General features: G+C 31.2%; 2 protein-coding genes across 2 annotated transcripts in view; both read left to right on the top strand.

The window, feature by feature from the left end:
- The window catches only part of LOC113520293 (protein scabrous), a 52036-nt gene extending 36438 nt beyond the window's left edge, over positions 1-15598 (top strand). The window contains exons 4-6 of the mRNA XM_026905582.3: positions 10991-11452; positions 12114-12314; positions 13334-15598. Of these exons, the coding sequence (XP_026761383.1) occupies positions 10991-11452; positions 12114-12314; positions 13334-14050 (1380 nt within the window). The 3' untranslated portion in view covers positions 14051-15598. The remainder of the gene's footprint in view (positions 1-10990; positions 11453-12113; positions 12315-13333) is intronic.
- Positions 15599-16866: 1268 nt separating this feature from the next.
- LOC128201066 (uncharacterized protein K02A2.6-like) lies at positions 16867-21139 on the top strand. Its single transcript, XM_052896666.1, has 3 exons — positions 16867-17435; positions 18066-20423; positions 20893-21139. The coding sequence occupies exons 1-3, from the start codon at positions 16867-16869 to the stop codon at positions 21137-21139; spliced, it is 3174 nt and encodes a 1057-aa protein (XP_052752626.1).
- The last annotated feature ends 730 nt before the right edge of the window (positions 21140-21869 follow it).

Raw genomic sequence — 21869 nt, 5'->3', positions numbered from 1 at the left:
ATTATTTATGTAATGTACTACATAAATTTTACTCTACAAATTCAAGTAACGCGAGTTATAAACTTAGTTTAAATTAAATGGATGCTCTTAAGAATCTTTTAGTGAGCAAGAATTTCAGCTTGAAACATTTATGAATATTATATACAGTGAACTCACTGACGGCACTATAACACATTTGTGTTCATAATACAACCTTTTCACGTCATACAATATAATCCGTTTACTTACTGTACTAATAACGGTTTAATTCAATTTGTTTGTAAATGTGGCCTGAGTTGAGTTGTGACACACTCAATTTGTAAAGGCGAGTGCCGTGAGAAACAAAGTGCCGAATTCCTGTGGGAATCCAGCGCTGTGCGGCGGCCTGGCCTACCTATGCAAAAACTGGGACCACCAGCCTTGAATCTTGATATATGACCCACATTTGTACTCGCATGCGAGTCTTGAAAAAGGCGGTACATGCATATTTATATTAAAGTAAATCTAGTGCTTATTTTTTTATTTTCCGTTATCCTTGCGTATTCCGAATACATGTTATAATTATAATATATTATGTGTGTATATTTAATTACTTTATTTATCCTTATTCTAAGCTTTTATAAATACAATTAAATTCAATATAGGATTTTTTTTTATACTAGCCAAAGCAAAAAACAGAAAAATGTTAATCAATACAAAATAAATATGGAAATCTTTTTAAAAAAAATCCTACTTCGCCAATTGGAAATCGATTATAATAGTTTCTTTTGTCATCAATAGGTGTTCTTGTGTTGATACCCTATTAATTTTATTACGATTGATGTCGCTGTTTTTTGTAGAACAAAATTTCAATTATGAATCAATGACAAGATGAAATTGGAAGTCTTCATAAGTATGCTTTAGAATTGACCAATTTCGCTTTATGCTATATCTGCTATACAAATAAACATAACATAGTTAATATTAATAATTTTAATTAAAGTTAAAGCATTCATTCAATCTTTATTTTCTTCAAAATAATAATATTGAAATAATATATGAAATGTGAGTTTTGAAAATATTATAAATAATTAGGTACATACAATAATGACGGACCTATAAAGATTATATATATATTATTACATACATGTATGTTACCTAAGTACTTTATATTATGAACACATGTGCTAAACCACTACAACCCTAAAATTTTAATCATTTAGTATAATTAATATTATACTCTATACAGACTAAAATTACAGATCGTATATTTGTTGTAATACTAAAAATATCTTGCAGCTGCCTTTGTGCCAGTAAGGCGCACGAACTGGTCGTGTTTCCGTGTCATTGAAGTCTACACAATGATGTAGTTTTATTTTGCTTATTGACTGTGTTAAATGCACGGATCTCAACATGTAGTATAAAGAGATCATTAAAAATATAAAATTAAAATACTAAGATTGTTATTATTTTTATATATTACGACTATAATTCTTTCAGAGTAAAATTGTGTAACAAATTTTATACTTTAGTAATACTCAGGTATTTGTTCAGTGGTCTATGAGTTACGGTACGGACTATTACTACTACTATGTAATTGTAAAAATATATAATAGGTACAATGAAAGAAAATGAAATGGAATGGAATATATAACAAAACTTATAAAGGTATATAGAGTTCCATAAATCCCTAGTGGAACCGCGGTATGTCGAATACTAGTATATTTGACTTTCTACTGGCCAGTGATCTATGTAACCAAAGTGCCCAAATTTCCCTTGTGCTTTGTCGGGTTCTCTACCAAATATAGCCGATTTCAGTTACGAGCATTGTCGGATTCAAGTACTACAAATTATAAATTATTAATGTCGTCTAAATATCCGAATAAATAAAGTATAAAAAATACAGTTTTTTTTTTTTAATTTGTACTTAAGTAAACGTAAGTCTAATACGTAGTAAGTAAGTCGAAGAATTAGTAGATATAATCCGTTTGATTATTAATTAACTAAAACTTGATTCTGTCAGCTTCATTAATAAGTTAAGGGATAAAAGAAATTTGATACGTATTATATTCATCTGAAATCTGATAATGAAATTTTGTAACATTGAAAATAAATTAATAATATTCCATAATCAAAAGATAGTTTGATAAACATCTAATAATCACACGTGTATGTGTCGATTGATTTTATTTTTCTAAAGAAAAAAGAAATTAAGTATATTTACATATTTTATGTATTTTTAAATGAACTTTTGAAGTTTTCAAAGAAACCTATACCTACTACGCCGTATCGATAAATTTGTTATTAGATTTTTTTCAATAGGATTTATCTACCTAATTTTTCTAATTATTGTTATTATAGTTACGCCTTACTAAGTAAGTAAGTGGAGACTGGTGAATGGCGTCAATTTGGTTTTATTTCAACATTATATCTTTTGCTTTACCTATATGCATATGTTATTGCACTAAAAATGGAATACTGCCCACCTGCTTCGTGCTATTAAGCACACTGTACTATAGGTACAACGCGTACAGCAAGTGTCTCTAAACACCTGGTCACAAGCCTGTTATAGTTAGAGAAATAACAAACTTACCCAGTAGAGTATACTTCGAGACTACTTCAGAGCATCTAAATGAAATACTTTTTTATTCGGTACGAAATATTAAATTGGATATGAATTATTTATCATCGATATCCATTTCGAAATTAGATTCTCTGGAAAGCTGCTATGGGCAGGAAAATTGGTTTATTTATCAATTTGAATAGGATTACTAAAACTATTATCTGTTCTTCGGTATTGTGTTAAGTACGTTATAATTATTTCTAATACAACAGAATCATGTAGAATATCTTACATTGATTATATAAACTCATTAAAAAAGTAGTTCTTCTACTCAAAATTTATCCTTAATCAATGGAGACACCGCATATATTTAAACAAACATAACAGTACATAATTTAAAAAATATAATTGAATTGAGAATCTATTCCATTTCGAAGTTGGTTGAAAAATACATTATACTTTCGATAATTGTATACAGTATATTAATAAGCACACTAAAAATTATTTTTAATATGTAAAAATTACAACTGAAAATCTTTATGAAAAGTGAAGGTACTTATAACGCCTGTTTGTACTTTGTACCTACAGCTGTCTGTACTAACATAATTTCTATTCTCGGCGTGAGCACTTCCGTGAAGTGAATGTAATGCGATGTTATGATAAAATCCTGGATTTTAAACGAATCACATCTTGAGGCCTTGTAATTCTGGCCGACGATTCGCACAACTAGTTGCTCACTAAAAGTTACGACTGAAATTTAGCCGACCCAGGGGAAATCAGCGCTGTCTACAAATCCACAAAGAACTTGTGTAACAGAAAGTGTGTGAAACGCAAGAAAATAAAGCATTTACCACACAGAATCCGAATAGTGTGCGCCCCTAGCAATGTTGCCATTAATAGACAAAACCGTTGGATCGTAGCAGCATTCGGAAAACCAGTTATATTCCACACTAATTAGGATTATGTACCTAACGATTTATAGCACATGGCAAATAAAATTACCGCTGTAATTTGGCTGGTTGTTAGCTGGATATTTAAGAGATGAAGAAACAAAACTATATTGTACAAATTTTCCCTAATAAAATTTTATATTTCTATTTATTATTACTACTGTTCATGTGAATTTAATTATTAAAAAATCTAATTAAACATTAGAAGTATTTTTACTCCGACATTGATTACTCGTATGTATGCAATTATTGGAAGGAAGTCATATAGGTCATAAAGGTAAATTTAAATTTATAAATATAAATTATATGTCGCGTGACGCCTATAGACATGGCACCGTGTTTGCACCAAACGTAATTCATTATTATCTCTGTTTTAATACTTTTAAGTTTTATAATGTTGTAATTCATTATGTATAAAACATTATTTTACTTGTATATATGTCACGATACACTTAAAATGCTCTATTGTAATAGGTACATGTCACAAGCACTTATATTGCGACATATATTTTAGTAGAAACGGGAGGTTGAATTAATTATTAAATAATCTTTACTCTTGATTTTGTTTTCTTTTATTTATTTCTATTTCGTCTACCGCTATTCTATAGGTTAACTACTAAATTATAAATTAATAATTGGGCGACATCCTATCTTCATTGCAATTCGCACAGGGATTAAAGACCACCTTTGTATGCGTATTCTACGAGTATGCTTTTATTACTGACAAAGACTCGAGGCGCCCACGGATTCCCTGTTACGTCTTTGTTGATTAATGTCGCACGAAACGCGGATACTACACTTATACTCGTATATTATGCGTTAAAATAGAACATACACTTAGAAACAATGGACAATATTACCAGAAATTTTCCAATATAATAGACTGAACCAAAACAATAACGGAAGGCAATAATATCCTGCACAATGAAAAACATCAGATTTTTTTATTTATCGAATAATGTTTTAAATTATTGACGTGACAGGTCAATTATATCATACCATATATTTTCACCATAGATAACTTGGTTATATTACATTAAGAAATATATAGGATCGTAATGAGATCGATAAATAGAGAATGTTTAATTATGTTTAATTATTTTACACTTTATAATGCTATCTTATTTAACATTTTTATGCTGAATTTATGACTGATATGGTATGTGTACGATTCTATATAATTGATTGAATAATGTACGCCTTAACATGAACCCAATTATTCTGTTTCCTTTGTTTACATGTTGAATATTACGTCTTCTATAACGACAACAACTGACAAAATGCCTCTGAAAATCCCGTGTAAAAGTACTACTTACTACACATTTTTTTTAATACTAAAATTAGTAATCATTACACATTTTAAATTAATAAAGACACTAGGAATACAGGACCTCCTCCTTTTTAAAGTTGCTTAAAAATTATGATAATCAATACTCAGTCGTTTACATACCTCTTAATATTAATAAGCACGTGTTTCATTATCTTTCAATAAAATAATATTATAGATATATTGAGTATTTGTTGAAATAAATGAAAATAATTTCTCATATGTATAGCATTATTAAATACTGAAGTACCTTTGATAGCCACAAAATAATGACAGCAATTTCAATGATTGGGATCTATTCAATAATTTGTTTTAGGGGGTTTGTGTTTATTTGACAAATACAATCGTAACTGGTTCATAAAATTTTTGTGCGTACAACTTCTTTCAGCGTTGACTAATTGCCTAATTTTTCGCAATGTTGATGTACATTTTTTTTCTTATTGGAAAATTTTGGAGAATCGAAATTTTCGGAGAAAAATTAAATGGGCGTGAGAAAACATTGGCAAAATTTTTAACATCTCATGTATTTGAAAATCAACAGTTAAACAGTACGTAGATTTAAAGAATATCAATAAAGGTGGAAAATGAGGTCCAACATGAGGTTAAAAAGTCAGGTTTAAGGACTTAAGAGCTTAATTGCAACATGGCAAAACGTACTCGTAGTTAAAGTCGTCCAAGTAAAAAAAAAAGTAATTATATCGATTTAGAGAAAAAATTGACATTTGGATGAAAATAAAAAATCGCATCTATAATTTTGGCTTCTTTAAAACATTATCTAAGAGCCTGGTGACGTGGAACTTTTCTTGAGAAATATATCAGTATATTAATATAATTACGTAATACTGCCATATAGATCCAATTTTCGTATTTTTAGTTTTCTTTTCTTTTTTAATTTGTAATCCATCTCTTTGTTTAAATGCAAATAAATTCATTCAATTTCATTTACAAATAGACGAAGTATTTTCGTATAACATCGTAATTGTAGGTACAGCTACAGGTGCTGCAAACATTTTATCTAGTTTTATTGAAGAAAGGCCAGTCTTAACGGTCCCATAAAGCTTTCTACTAGATTTAGTTTTCTGTGGTATAAAATGTTACGACCGTTTGGCAGTACTACTCTAGATCTCTTTAATTTTGCACTTATATTGATGTCAGTTACATATTAAAAAATCTCATTATTTATATTCCTGTACAAAGTTACTAGCTAAAATAAAAAAAAAAATAGCGGCACCTACCTAGTTCAGAGTGACCATGTGGAATCTGTTTTATCTTTAAATAGTATAAAACAAAGTCTGTGTCCTCGTTTGTTTTTTTTTTTACACTTTTTCGCATTAAATATGATAATGTTTTCTCTCGTGTCGCTATACTAATTTTATCGCTCTTGATGATAATTAATTTTATGAAAAAAATATCGTTTTTTGTTAGTGGGTTACGGACGTTAAATTAAAAAAAATATATATAATATACTAACGACCCTCCCCCCCCCCTCCCTCCGGCTTCACACTTGTGCAGTGTAGAAATAATGTGGTGTAAGTTCATCATATCAGTCGTTAACTGTTCACTGCTGAACATAGACCTTCCCTTTGGGGATCAGTAGTTGTCGCGCTTGGCAGGCGGGTTGGCAACCGCTGTTAGGCTTTAGTAATGTTTTAAGAGGGACGCTGCTGCTCATCCCTCAATATTACTATTGTATCCGTCTTAATAGCTTTCCAAACTTCACATAACTTGTATAAATTTTTTAAACATTAAAATAGTTATAAAAAGCTGTCTATATAATATGGAATGTGGAAACGCTGACTTTGTAGATCTAATAAAGATAATTCTATTATATTCGATAAAAATTCTCAGTCGACTTGATTCCTTCCGATATCTTGATCAATTATTGTCATATTTTAACAAAACAAAAGAACATTAAAATATACATATAAAGCTTCCTTTTTAATCAGCCTCTCTATTGAAGAAAACCACATTAAAATTCGTTGCGTAGTTTAAAAGATCTAAGTGTACAGACAGAGGAAACTGTTTTATTTGTTGTAATAATAAAGATTAAAATTATATGATGAATAATTTGGGTGCCGGTGCTTGTTTTTGCGTCGCTTTTCAATCACTACACATCTTGTTTTTTTTTTCAAACCTGTGACGTCAGTATACACGTCCACCTATGAATATTCCCCGAGCTCGATGCGACCCAGCACGATCTTCATTAACATGCCGCCATTCTGTTTTCCCTTTGTCTTCATACATTTCATCTCCTTAACAATTCGGAACACTTACCTATTCTTTCTGAATTGTTCATGCATCCTTCATAAAGAAACGAAATTTGATTATGTGAACAAAATATCTCTAAACAATATTCCCTGAAGAAGGTTATATGGCGGAATGTTAAGATTTTACAGTCTGATGTCATGTTTGTTTCCGGTTTATTTACGATTTGTATTTTGAAGTAAAATTGTTAGAATACAAATATTTTATAGGACGTTTTGGGGTTCTGTACCTCTTAAGGAAAATTGGAGAATTTATCCTAGAATTTCTCAATTTTCCTTTAAAGTGATCCTTCACTTTATTGCCCATTTGGCTGTCCATTTATCTAGATACTTTTTCTCAGGAACACGTGCAAATATAAAGCTAAAATTAATATCTAATACTCAAGTTTGCAATTTCTTGAAACTATAGAAAGAATCAAACTTTTAAGTCAATGCAATCAAAAGATACAGCTTTTTGTAGCATATATTTTGTCATTTTTCTAGTAATCTATAATTATTAAATTTGGCGAGTATTAAATGTACCTACTTGTATTAAAATTTACTCAACGTATTTATAAATATACTAACTCACCTTACTGTATTTCTTCTTATGAACCATGTTATATCAGTTGACGGATCAAACCATGGTGGCATACCATTATTGCACAGAATGCGCGCCGATTACCCACCGACTTCAGATTGTTTGATCCCTCTTTCATTTAAAATTCATTTCGTTTGCCTACAAGAGAACCGACAATTCCAACGCCACCCTTCTATTGTTTTATTTTACCTATTTTCGTCTCTTTCTGACTTTCGTCTGTTGACATCGCTACTTTGATAAGCAATTTTGATTAAAATCCCGTTTTATGCCTACTTATTTTACAAATACACTACCCATGAAAGAAAGAAAGAAATAATTTTTATTCAAATAAACTTAAATTTAAACATTTTTAAATAGTATTTTTTTTTTATAATTCTACCGCCCATTTGGAATGTAATTTCAGCTAAGAATATCAGGCAAGTAATTTAGTTGATACTTTTTTCAAAATCTTGTTTTTTATATATTATAAATTCGTGTGAATACAACCTAACAAGAAGTCTTGTACTGATATCAAAATAATAAGATATTAGATATAAGCATACAAGTAACATAGAACAAATTTATAAGATAAATCAATTGCATACCTTACGTAATCAATATTTCAAGAAATTTGTTTCGATAATTTTATTTCGTTCCACGCTAAGTCAAAATATTATAATAATATATTTGCCAGTAAAATGGTAACATGAGATGTTACCATTTATTGATTAAAATCCAATATTGTATCTATTATTAGTTATAAGTTATTAAATTTCCTGCTTTTAATGTAGATGTAGACACTAATAAACTTCTAAATATAATAACAAAATCTCACTAATTAATAAACTAATATCAATTATAATTTTATAATCACTTAACGATGTCCTATTCTAGAATTATGTTTAAGTATTAATTTACATAATTGTAAGAACGGATATTACGTCGTAACGTGAGACTTGTTATCATTAATAGTAACAGGATCCGTAAGTCGCGTCTCTGTTTCCAATATAGGAGTAGCTGAGCAAAACTTGCATTATTCAAGCACAAACGTACGTTGTACCTTGTCATATGGCATCTCTTCTGCAAATCTTTGTACAGCGCGCTTTACGGGGACTACCAACCCTCTTAATAAGCTGTATACGATTTTAAACCCTATTTGTATACAATAAAAAGTTTAATATAGAAAACTCAAAAGCCAGACAAGCTCGAGTATTCGCGGTAAGGGTTACAGATATTCAGGTTTCGGTTAATATGTGCAATCATTTATACATATTTACCTGTTTTTGATTTTATATTATTTAATATAAATACTAGTCACCTCAATACAGGTATTCGTCGTTAAAACTGAATATAGTATTGTATATTTATTATATAGTATGTGGCATTTTTGTGTTATCCTGAATGTCAATTATAATAATTCTGTATAAAGTTACATACAGAAACTGTAGAAAATAATACTATACTGCAGAAATTAGTTTTTGCTCCATGCAAATCGAGAAAACTAATTTCTACAGTTGCCTGCAATATCTCTTTCCATTAATACTCACAGTATGTTTATATAACTGGTGATCATTCAAACAAATTTTTTTTGGCTTTTAAAATTGCTACTTGTATACCACAATAATGATTAAATGATAAGCTTTATGCGAAATTTGGGCGTAACGTACACATTCGGAAATCAATAATGATTAGGCATATTGAATTATACCTAACTGTATCTATTATACTGACTTTAAACTTATATTGGACAATTCGATGAACAACAGTGTCAGGCACTAGTATTGAAATAGTTCTCGCCTACTCTTGCGAGAAAATTTCACACTCCAAATCATATATTTTAATAGGTAGATAGTTCATGTCATGTATTATGCTGTAGTAAGTAGTTACATCAAAGTATAATATGTTTGATAGTTAACATAAGGATTCTACTATTTAATCTCTACCTATCTTGGAACAGACGTGGAGATACTATAGATAATATTATAACAAAATTATAATATTATAAAAACATCAAATCTTTCTTTAACCTATTTTAGCTATTTCATTATTTTATCTTATTCTTTTGCTTTATTTGAAAGTGACAAAACTCTTCAAGGGTTTTTTTTTAACTATAAACCAACTTCAAAAAAAGGTGAAATAAAAATCAAAAATCTAAAATAAACTAATATTAGACTTTAATTTAAAGGACAAAATCTGTTTGAAGTCGGTACCAATTGACGCGTTATATTATTGTCGACAGATTTGTATAATTTGACAGTTGCTTACAATTAGTTGTTCAAGGGTTGAGCTTTAATTCTAAACAAAAATATTTAAGTATTTCGTTAAAATTATGTTTCTTTATTAATTTAAATTAATTTTTTAAATTTAATATATATATTATTGTTTTTGTTCTATTTAGACTGGGCACTTGTAGTTGCTGATAATACTTATGAAAAAAATCAAACAATATAAAAATCCCCTTGTTAAATATTTTTCTCCTTTTAATAATTTCTTTAATAAAAATAACGATTAGACGCCTTTACTGAACAACAATTTGTTTTTCACCTTTTACTTTTAGATTTCTGCAATAATTCCTCTTTTGTGCCTAAGCCCATAAGGCACATTTTGCATTGGTTTCATTCCAATCCAATAATAATGTCACCCTCTATTTGCCACGCTAATACAAAAAGAAAAATACTGAAAATAACAGCTAAAAAGTATAACTGATCCAATGCAATCAAAGAGCCTTGCACTGGTTCTTTGATAACAATTTAATACTATCTCACTAGAATATTTGTTTAAAAAAACATATATTTAAATATTATGACACAAAAGAATTGCTTTATATTTTATTACTACACATATGATTTATATTTGCATATTAAACTTCGTAAAGCTTTAGCTGAGTAAAACATAACTACGTACTTTACTGTTTTACGAAATCTAGCGCCTATAGTGATGTGATGTAGCTGCCAAATGGGGGGAGTAATGTAGCGTTATAACGTAACGAAGGATTTTTAAAATAAGTCATAACTATTCCAATCAAAGTGCTTGTCCAATTACGGTAAACCGACCCTATTACTAAATAGCTGATGTTTTTATAGATGAGCGATTTGATTAATATTTTTAATGAACATATACATTACGAATAAAGTGTTTATGCATAATATTACTGAAAATAACTAATCGCATGAGCTCAGTGAGGTATGAGTCTCCCCTAACCCTCACTGAGTCATCCCTAAGGCGGTACTGGAAATAGTAAAGCAGCAGGTGATCCACCCAATCGTCTTTTCTGATAGTACATAATACTTTTAGTTACTATAATAACTGTCTGTCCGTATAACAAATTTTATATAAATACTTTACTTAAAATTACAAATTTTTTTGTAGCTAAAGACGAAACAGCTGGGCGATTTGAATCCTGATAGCTATAATGAAGTGTTAGAGCCACATGAAAGCCGTTCCGGAGATCTGAAGTTTGAACACAATCACAAATATAGACATAATAAGATGGTGCACGCACAAATATCACGTTTGGCTCGTAGCCAAGACCAGCTTGATGAGTATCAGCAAAACTTGCAGACACAGATTTTGGACGTGCAAAGACGACTGGACCGTTTCGAGGAGCCCAACTGGAACCTTCTATCGGCAAAAGTGGAATTTCTTGAACTTGAAACAAAAGTGTTGCGGGACGAGCTCAAAAACATCTCTAATAAAGTGTCAGACTTGGACAAAGTACACGCTTCAATGTTAGAATTGAGAGAAGATGTTGAGGGCATTGAGAATAAAGTCGATAAGACCATCCCGGAATTCAGAAAAGAAATTTCCAAATTAGATGTCAGTTTTGCTCAAGTAAGTATTTTAATAATTTATATAGGTAGGTACTTAGTTAAAAAGTTACTCGTGAAGTTAGTATGTCTGACAATAACTTTGAGTGCAATATTTTTTTTCTAAATTGGTCCCACGGGCTAAATTCACTTGTGTTTGACTTGTGATCTGAATTGTCCTCGAAGGCATATAATAATTTGGTTTTAACTTAAAAAAAAAAGAACAATAATGGTCTTATATAGAAAAAGACGTTTTCATGATTATCATCGTTAATTTGTTCTCTTTTTGTAAATTAACATATATATGTATATACAGATATATACTTTCATACAATTATATTATTTAAATACTAAAATTGTCACTATAAGTTACGATATTCATATTTGTTTCTTTATACATACATATTAGACATTGACTAAAACTAAAAATACTTTAATTGGATATTACAAAGTAAAAGTTTTAGAATCTATAATAATTATGATAATTTTACATACCAATATAACATACCAATACAAATATTAGATACATCGCCAGTAGAAATGTTGAAAATAAATTAAAACAAAATTTTATTTTATCTTGATCGGCTTGTTTTGTGTTATAAATCAAAGTTTATCTTATATAAGAATAAGAAAACAAATACGAAGTAATTAATGAATCTGAATAAAATCGGAATGTTATTTTCTAGGTGAATGCTCAAACATCGTATCTGAAAGAAGACCAAGAGAACTTGCGGCAATCGGTGAAGGCTATCGCAGTCAGTGTGAGCAACACCATAGACCGTGCGGAATTAGACCGCCTCATGATGAAGAGGATCAATGACTCTGTCAGCGACCTGGAAACTAGGTCTAAGCAGCATTTCTACCGTCTCAATGATCATATTCTTAAGGTAAAAAATATATTAATTACTTACTTAATTAATTTTAACGTCATCATCATTTCAGCCGTTAACTGTCCACTGCTAAACATAAGCCTTTCCCATAAGAGAAGCTTTGCTAGTAGTTGCCATGCTTGGCAGACGGGTTGGCAACCGCAGTTAGGCTTTTAGAGATGTTCTAAGAGGGATGTCGCTACTCATGCCTCTACCATTAAGTTCCTTTAGCCGCCTCTTACAACTCCCACAGGAATGAAAGGAGTAGTCTAGTCTATGCCGAGACCACACGACAATTTTAACGTTATAAATAACATTAAATATATAAAAAATGGTAATATTCCACGAATTCTATATGTGAAGTTACGTAAAATAATACGGATTTATTATTTTATCAATCCATTATTTTATTCAGTTTAAAACAGTGATCAAAAGGAAAAACTGAAATATTTCCAATCTCTTTTTACTTTATATTATGTCCATTTTTTATTTAAAATAGTTCGTGTCACTTTTTATTACTCATGTCAACAAGATGCCGATCTCTTGTCTATTACAGTCTTTTTATGAATATACCTATTTTTTACTATTTGCAAAAGCTATTGTTATATACAGAATGATATCTATTTTAATGGTTAAATATTTCAACATTTTTCCGTTGATAATAAATTATATATTTGCTCTATATAGTTTATTTATGCTCTTAATTCCATAAGTAGGTATATAATTAATAAAATATAAATCAAGCAATAAATTCCAAATTTAATATACACGATTTAAAATTAGTATGAGACCAATACTGAAGTAAGCCTTATCGATTATAAAAATAATTATCAAAATCAGTGACGAAACATAACATACAGATAAAAAAATATCACCTTTCACCACCAGTCGGTAGTAATTTGATTGCTGATTTTTGACAGGTAATTTGCGTAAGCGTTGTGATAAATACACTGTATTAATTTTTCTATAATATTATGGCATTATTAAGATAAAGATAGTTATTAGGCATTGTATGTAATTAATGTATATTGTTACAGAGCGAGGCCAATAGTCACGACTCCAATCAAACAGAGATTATCCCACTTCCCGAATTGATGGGTGAAGTGAAGGAGTTGCAACCTGTACAGCGGGAGTACGAAGACCTAGTAAGTCAACTCCCTAGGGATTGCTCGAGCATTTCGGGCCCTGCGGGCACTTATTTGATCCGGCCCGGTCAGGCTCCTTTCGATACCTGGTGCGTCAACGGAAGCACTCTATTACAACGCCGCTACAACGGTTCCATCGAATTCAACAGAAAGTTTTCTGAGTACGTTCACGGTTTCGGTGATCCAACCTCTGAGTACTGGCTCGGTCTAGAGTCCATGCATCTGTTGACTGCCGACAACTGCTCTTCAATGAGAATAGACATGACTGACATCTACGGAGGCGGCTGGTATGCTCAATATGAACACTTTACAGTGGGAAGCGCCGACACCGGATATGTGCTGGAAGTCAGCGGATTTAAAGGTAATGCTAGTGATGCTTTCGAATACCAGAACCATATGGAGTTTTCAGCTATCGATCGCGACAGGGACATTTCCAACACCCACTGTGCGGCGAATTACGAAGGCGGATGGTGGTTCTCTCATTGCCAACACGTAAACATCAATGGTAAATACACCCTCGGTTTGACCTGGTTTGATTCGGCAAGGAATGAATGGATCGCAGTCGCTACCAGCGAAATGCGAGTATTCCGCCGACCAGGGTGTTCTTAAATTAAAAATTAATTTACTCTAAATGTTGAAATATGTCTAATAGCTTATAAAAATCATATTATTCCTGAGAGTTGTATTATGTTTTAATCATACCAAAGATAACAATAGTAAGCTATGGTACTTACTTATATTGTTTGGATAGACGGGGTTCAGTAGTATTAGTAGTAGATATTGTAATTTGATTTGTGTAGTATATATCAATGTAGTTTCTGATATAAGTATATTTCTATAATATACATTACATTTTATGAAAATTGAAAATTACAGCTTTTTTATAATTTTGTTTTGTTAACTTAGACTTGCTATAAGTCATGAATATAATTTCTAAGTATTGTAGTTATGTAATTTGTTATTTAGAACCTTTTCAGACTGAGTTTTTATAATGCTCATTTGGGGACTTGCCAATAAGGTATTCAATCCTATAATAATATTGTTGACTTCAAGTTTATTCTTTGTCAATGTTCATTATTAGTATCTATGTCGTGATTATTATTCTAGGTATAATAAACATCTATATGTATACCTTTTATTCTTTAGATAGGTACTATTTTAAGATAAGGTGAAATTTAAATTTAATAGACTATTAAAAATTATAATGTTGTCCATTTTCCCTTAACAGTTTTAAGCAAATATATAATTTGCTATATATATAATTTATAATTTGCTCTTTTCTCAATTTGGGTTTATGTTTGAGTCATTTGTAATTGTTGGCTTTTCCATAGTTTTTATTTACTTTAAATATAAGTATTTTAGGTAAATCGTATTAGATGCGATCTACCTATCACGGCATTTTGGAATGTCACTTTCAGTCATTCAACATATAAATTAATATAATATTTACAGTCTAAATATGCAATTACATTCCATTTGTCTTTATATTAATATAAAATTTGTGTCATCAATAGTTCTTAATAGTGTATATATAATTTTTGGTGATTTAGTAACTATTAATATAGGTTAATATTAAAACATATAACTTAAAGAATTTACTTTAGTATAGGTATCAAAAATATATAAGACTGTTTGCGCCAAGTGTTTCAATCAATTTAATACTAAAATAAAAATATGGCATTCAGTTGTAGTGAAAAAAAGTTTCTGTGGCATCAATTTCTTACAAAATTAGTAATAGATATTCTAAATTTAAAATTGATAACTTTAATTTTAATGTTGTAACTGTGTCATAATGTTAGTCACTGTTTGTCCGTTAAGCTAGTAAGGTTTTACTAATTACGTGTATTCTTAGTAGACCAAAATAAAAGCCTTTACCGGAAATCTGAGAAGAGATTGGAGGCACCACTAAGGTTGATTTTCTCAAATTAAATTAAGTAAATTCAATAGGCAAATCTATTCTGTATTGCTATATCCATATAATATTCCGTAGACTTGTTGTTGCTGTCATTCTTAATTATTTCTAACGTCAGTGTTACAGATTAGTAATTTTAAGTCAAAATCAGTAAGGAAATTACACAAATCAATCAATGTTAATGTTCTCTGTCTTAAAACATTGTACCAATGGATTCAAACCAAATAAATCTATAAAAGCATGGATTACGCTTGTTTCATTTATTTATTATCTCTATTATTTATTTATTATATTTATTGTTCATAATTTCATATTCTCTGCACTATCTCTGCACATTAGGAAGCAACCATATATTTTCTTGTTGAGTAAATAGGTTCTTAACTTTGTAATATCTGCTGTGTGGAATTTTGAACAATTCGAGAGGACAATTTAACAGGAAATGAATATGACGCTCATTTGCACTTATTTATATAGGTTCTGTATGTCTTATTCCATTACAATAGAGTTTGCAAAAGGGCGTAGGGTCAAGTTCTCGTTACTCGTAAATGCTTAATATAACTTCCATGTGTTTATAATTTCCATTGTAGTATTTAATACCTTAATATACATACATATAATAAAAATAAAATATTAAATCTGATATTTTAAAGGCACAAAATGATTATAAGCTACAAAATACACATATATTAGCCAAAAACATATGCTTCAAAATTGTTATGAGTGTTTAGATGTATAAGTGGTAACCGTCGCCTATAGACATGAGCAGTACCATGGGCATAACAGAGTATACTGTTTCGCCCATGATATCCTCCTTCCGTTGCCATTCCTGAAGGCTAAGGTGTAATTCTTCTGTACCCAGTAAATTGACTGCCATATCAAACCCTTTAAACCGAAAAATAGCCACGCAAATACAACTGCATCACAGTAGAAACACGAATGGGACAGAGGTACCGAAACAAACGACATTCCTACAGTCTCCCTCTAATATAATTATTATTACCTCTATCATCCAAAGATAGGCTTTCTCTACTAAATAATTGTATTGATTAACTCTCTTTAATTACCTTTGCTCGATAATCTGCACATTGAGAACGATAACATCGTCTGTTATCTAATGAGGGTTGGCCCAGCACAAATGGGAGAGATAGACAATAATACCTGTTACGTACGCTCGGAACGCACCTCAACACGAAATGTCAAAATGTTCTGTCAGATTTGCGCTGTCTGCTATCGCTTGCTTTTACAAAATTAATTACATATAATAAATCTGTTGTTTATAATAATAGCATTTAAATACTATACCCAATATAGAAACCCACAAACACAACAGACTGGCGACGAGGATCGAAGATTAACTGGTACAGCAGCATTAATCGGTAGACCTAAAGTGAAATGGCGGGACAGCCACGTGTTCAATAACCCAATTGTTCCTACATACATACCCTTCCTTCCAATCCAGGGGCTCCTTTCCCTGTGATGATAGCCCGCTTCACAAATTCCTGTATCCATTACAATGGAAGTACAATTTACGCAACTTATGGCGTCACTCGCCGAGACACTACGTACGGTGCAGAACCAACAAGCACAGATGCAAACCATGTTTATGCAGCAACAGCAAACTACAAGTAATAACACAGTAAGTGGTATTGTTTTACAACCTTATGACGAACTCCACGAATCTTTTGGATCATACATACAAAGATTGAACAATTATATTAATCTTAAAGGGGTTACAAGCCCTGTTACAAAGTTGCAAATCTTCTTAAATTGTATTGGTGCTAAATATTACCAAGTCCTCAAAAATATTACTGCTCCAGATACACTGGAAAATAAAACATATGAACAACTTGTTGAGATATTAAAGAACCATATTGCGCCAGAACCAGGAGAAGTTGCTCAACAACACAAATTCTGTTTAAGGATTCAAAATGAAAATGAATCTATCGCTAACTACGTAGCGGGACTAAAGGAAATAGGAGGAAAATGCAATTTTATCTGCAATTCATGTAAATCTACAACATTTGATACACATTTACGTGTACAATTCATACGAGGTCTTCGCAGTTCAGAAATTAAAGAAAGGTTATTACAAGAATCATCACAAACATCATTTGATGAAATAATAAGGATTGCAATGGCAATCGAAACATCCAAAAGTGAAACCCAACAAATGGGGCCAGATGTTCATATGCCCAATATTAATAAAATTTCACAAAAACCTATACCAAAAATTTACAAAAATACAGGTAAGAAAGGCAGCTGTTATAGATGTGGAAAATCAAACCACAAGGCAAATAAATGTTACTTGAAGAATAAATTATATTGTAAAAAGTGCAACCGAAAAGGACACATCCAATCAGTTTGCTTTAAGTCGCAAAAACAAATTACAACAATTGAAGATGAAGAATATTCAAGTCAAGATGAAATTTATGAAATACATAAAATAGAAAACAGCGAAAAGGATGAAAAGTTTAAAATTACATTACAATTACATAGCAAAGAGAGACATATATGGGAATTGGATACAGGAGCCGCAGTCACCACCTGTTCTACAGAATATTATAATAAATATTTCAGTGATTTAAAACTTGAAAATTCAAAAATAAAATTGAGAACTTATACTGGTGAAATTATAAACCCAATAGGAATTTGTAACATAAAAATACAATACAAAAATAAGAAAATTACAGGAAGATTATTTGTTCTTAATAGGAAAGTCGACCCAGTAGTGGGAAGAGAATGGTTAAGAAAATTAGGAGTACGTTTGGAAATAAATAAAATAGAGATAGGGAGAAATGATATAACTGAAGAACAATACAAGAAAAATTTAGAAAAATTAATAGATCAATATAGAGAGATATTTTCAGAAGAAATTGGAGAAATAAGGAACTACACAGTGAAATTCAGTTTAAAAGAAAATGTTACACCAATTTTCATCAAGGCAAGACCAGTACCGTTTGCACTAAAAGAAAAAGTTGAAAACGAAATTGATCGATTAGAGAAGGCTGGGATATTAGAGAAAGTTACATATTCACAATGGGGAACGCCTGTAGTACCAGTCGTGAAGCAGAATGGCAGTGTACGGTTGTGTGCTGATTACAGAGCCACATTAAATAAAAATTTACTTGATGATAAGTACCCAATCCCAAGAGTGGAAGAAGTTTTCTCCAAACTAAGTGGTGGTAGATATTTCTGTACCTTGGATATAAATCAGGCATATTTACACATGAAAACTGACCCAGCCACAGCTGAAATGCAAGCCATCAGTACATGCAAAGGTACATTTAAAGTCAATAGACTAATGTTTGGTGTCAAAGTCGCTCCAAATCAATGGCAAAGATACATGGATCAGACCCTCCAGGGACTACCAGGTACAGCCTGTTTCTTCGATGATATAGCTATTCAAGGACAGACATACATAGAATTATTAAAAAGAATACAAACTATCTTTCAAAAGTTAAAAGAGTGTGGACTACATTTAAATAAAAATAAATGCCAATTCTTGAAGAAATCTATTACATACTTGGGACATAAAATAAATGAGAACGGCTTGCATCCTACTGAAGAAAAAGTAAATGATATTAAGAATAGTCCACGTCCCACTGATGTATCTACATTAAGAACATTTCTGGGAATGGTTAATTATTACCAACAATTCATTCCTAATCTAGCTTCAAAACTAAATCCTCTATATACACTTCTACAGAAAAATATAAAATTTATATGGTCAAAAGAATGTGAAACTTCATTTCAAGAATTAAAGAAGGAAATATGTAGCGAAAAGGTACTTACACCCTTTCATACACACTTACCAATTACATTAGCTACTGATGCATCACCTGTTGGATTTGGTGCAGTGTTGTCACACATTATGCCAGATAATAAGGAGAGACCGATAGCATTTGCATCGAGATCACTTACCAGTGCAGAAAAAGGCTACAGCCAGCTGGATAAAGAAGCAGCAGCATTGATATGGGGTTTGAAAAAGTTCTTTCATTATTGCTATGGACGCAAGATTACATTAATAATTGACAATCAACCACTAGCAAGAATACTTCATCCGGAAAAGCCTATGCCTACAACTACCGCTGTAAGACTATTACACTATGCAAATTTTCTTGCTGGATTTGACTACAATATAAAAGTACGGAAATCTATGGAACATGCAAATGCAGATTATTTCTCAAGGTTAGAACACCCTACAGTAAAATATAACCAACTAACAGATGATGATGTATTCTACTTGAATCAACTTACAGTACTACCAGTTACATTCCAGAAAATTAAAGAAGCTACAGCTAAAGATTTAGAATTACAGAAATTATATCAGGATATTCAATCAGGTACAAATTATACAAAAGGACTACATGAATTTTCTATACAAAGTAACTGCATTTTCTATGGAATAAGAATAGTCATTCCAAAACAATTACAACCTGCAATTCTACAAGAATTACATACAGCTCATACTGGTATTGTAAAAATGAAGGCACTAGCAAGAAGCTATGTCTGGTGGAAAAATATAGATGCAGATATAGAAAGAATGGTAAATGAATGTAAACCATGTTGTTTATTACAGAAAAATCCTACAAAAATACCTATACACAGTTGGGAATACCCAAAAGAACCATGGAGTAGAATTCACATTGATTATGCAGGACCATTTTTTGATCAATATTTTCTGATTGTTGTGGATGCATACACCAAATGGCTAGAAATAATACCTACTACATACATAACAACTACAGCTACTATTAAAATATTAAAAAACTTATTTACTACATTTGGACTACCTATAACTATAGTATCAGATAATGGAAGACAGTTCCGTTCAGAAGAAATGATGACATTTCTGAAAGAAAATGGAATTCAGTCCAAGTTTACAGCACCGTTTCATCCATCTACAAATGGACAGGCTGAAAGATATGTACAAACTTTTAAAAATAAAATTAAAAGCATGATCCATGAGAAAGGCACATTAATGGAAAAGTTATCAAGATTTTTAATGATGTACAGAAAAACTCCTAATAATACTACAGGATTAAGTCCAGCGGAAATGATGTTTAAAAGGTTATATAGAACAAAAATAGACTTAGTAAAAAGAGATCTAACTACAGAAATGAATATGAAACAAAATACAGAAGGATTTAATAAAATATATAGAGAAGGAGACAGAGTGCAGATTAGATTCTATGACAGTAATAAATGGAAAATTGGGAAAGTAATACAAAAGAAAGGAAAACTACACTACAATGTGGAAGTGGATGGAAAAATACATACAAGGCAAATATAGATCAGATAAGAAGAACTATGTGTACTCAAGGAAATGATGTTACATACTTACCTTACTTACCTAAGTTGATAGCCACGCCAGCTGCGACATCTGTATCATCACCTGAAAAAGAAAGAAGATTGAATTATACACCTGATGGGAGAGAATACTTACCTGACTCACCTGTACTGGAAACTTCACCCTGCCATGAAACAGGAACGGAGAATAATAAGCCTGTTTCGAAAAGAAAATCTTTATTTGTTCCAGGTTCTATTACAGAGAATGTGACACAGCCACAGCTCGCACCAGTAGCTACGCCGGCATCTCCGAGTGGTGTCGAGCAACCAGTTGTGCTTCGCCGAAGTACGAGAATCAGAAAACCTACAAACAGATTGAACCTTTAAGTTACAACGTGGGGGAGTGTTACGTACGCTCGGAACGCACCTCAACACGAAATGTCAAAATGTTCTGTCAGATTTGCGCTGTCTGCTATCGCTTGCTTTTACAAAATTAATTACATATAATAAATCTGTTGTTTATAATAATAGCATTTAAATACTACACCCAATATAGAAACCCACAAACACAACAATACCTATATGTTTTGTTATATTATTTATAATCCTGCGCCGTGCGTTTCAATGCTTTTTTCCACGAACAACCACTTATTGGAATCAACTTCCAGCAGCAGTATTTCCGAAGCGATACGAAATCGTAACCTTCAACAATAGAGCATATTCCTTTTTTAAAGGCCGACAGCACTTTTGCAATACCTCTGGTGTTGCGGGTGATCATGGGCAGTGGTAGTCATTTACCATCAGGTGGGCCGCATGCTCGTTTGTCCTGTGTTATAAAAAAATTCTACTACTACTATAAACATAAAAGTTTGTAAGGATGCTTGGATGGATGGATATTTGTTATTATTTCACAAAAAAACTATTGAAATGATTTATATGAATACTCACGGATAGGTATATAAAGTAATCTAGGATAACTAACCAAAGCTATCCTAACTTGGAAGATATTATACGTTATATACTGATTCAGGTGAATGAAACTGTGGAATACAGCTACTATAATGTAATATTATATCCACATACCTCGTTATTGTGAAATACTCATACAACGTTTGAACGACGCGACGTAGCGACGATTGTAAAATCTAGGCTCTGATAGGTAGCATATTTATTATTCGAAACAATAGATACTTATTGAATAATAATACACTATCGAGTAAGGTAGTG

This window comes from Galleria mellonella, unplaced genomic scaffold (genome assembly GCF_026898425.1).
Source record: "Galleria mellonella isolate WM207_F2 unplaced genomic scaffold, CSIRO_AGI_GalMel_v1 utg33, whole genome shotgun sequence".
Lineage (NCBI taxonomy): Eukaryota > Metazoa > Arthropoda > Insecta > Lepidoptera > Pyralidae > Galleria > Galleria mellonella.
This window is presented reverse-complemented; position numbering and strand designations above follow the sequence as displayed.

Excerpts from the sequence above, each read along its gene's own strand:
- LOC128201066 (XM_052896666.1), top strand. The coding sequence starts at position 16,867 with ATGGAAGTACAATTTACGCAACTTATGGCGTCACTCGCCGAGACACTA. Across the intron at positions 17,436-18,065 it reads AGTTCAGAAATTAAAGAAAG|GAAAGTCGACCCAGTAGTGG; the intron begins GTTATTACAAGA and ends TGTTCTTAATAG. Across the intron at positions 20,424-20,892 it reads GCGGAAATGATGTTTAAAAG|GTTCTATTACAGAGAATGTG; the intron begins GTTATATAGAAC and ends TATTTGTTCCAG.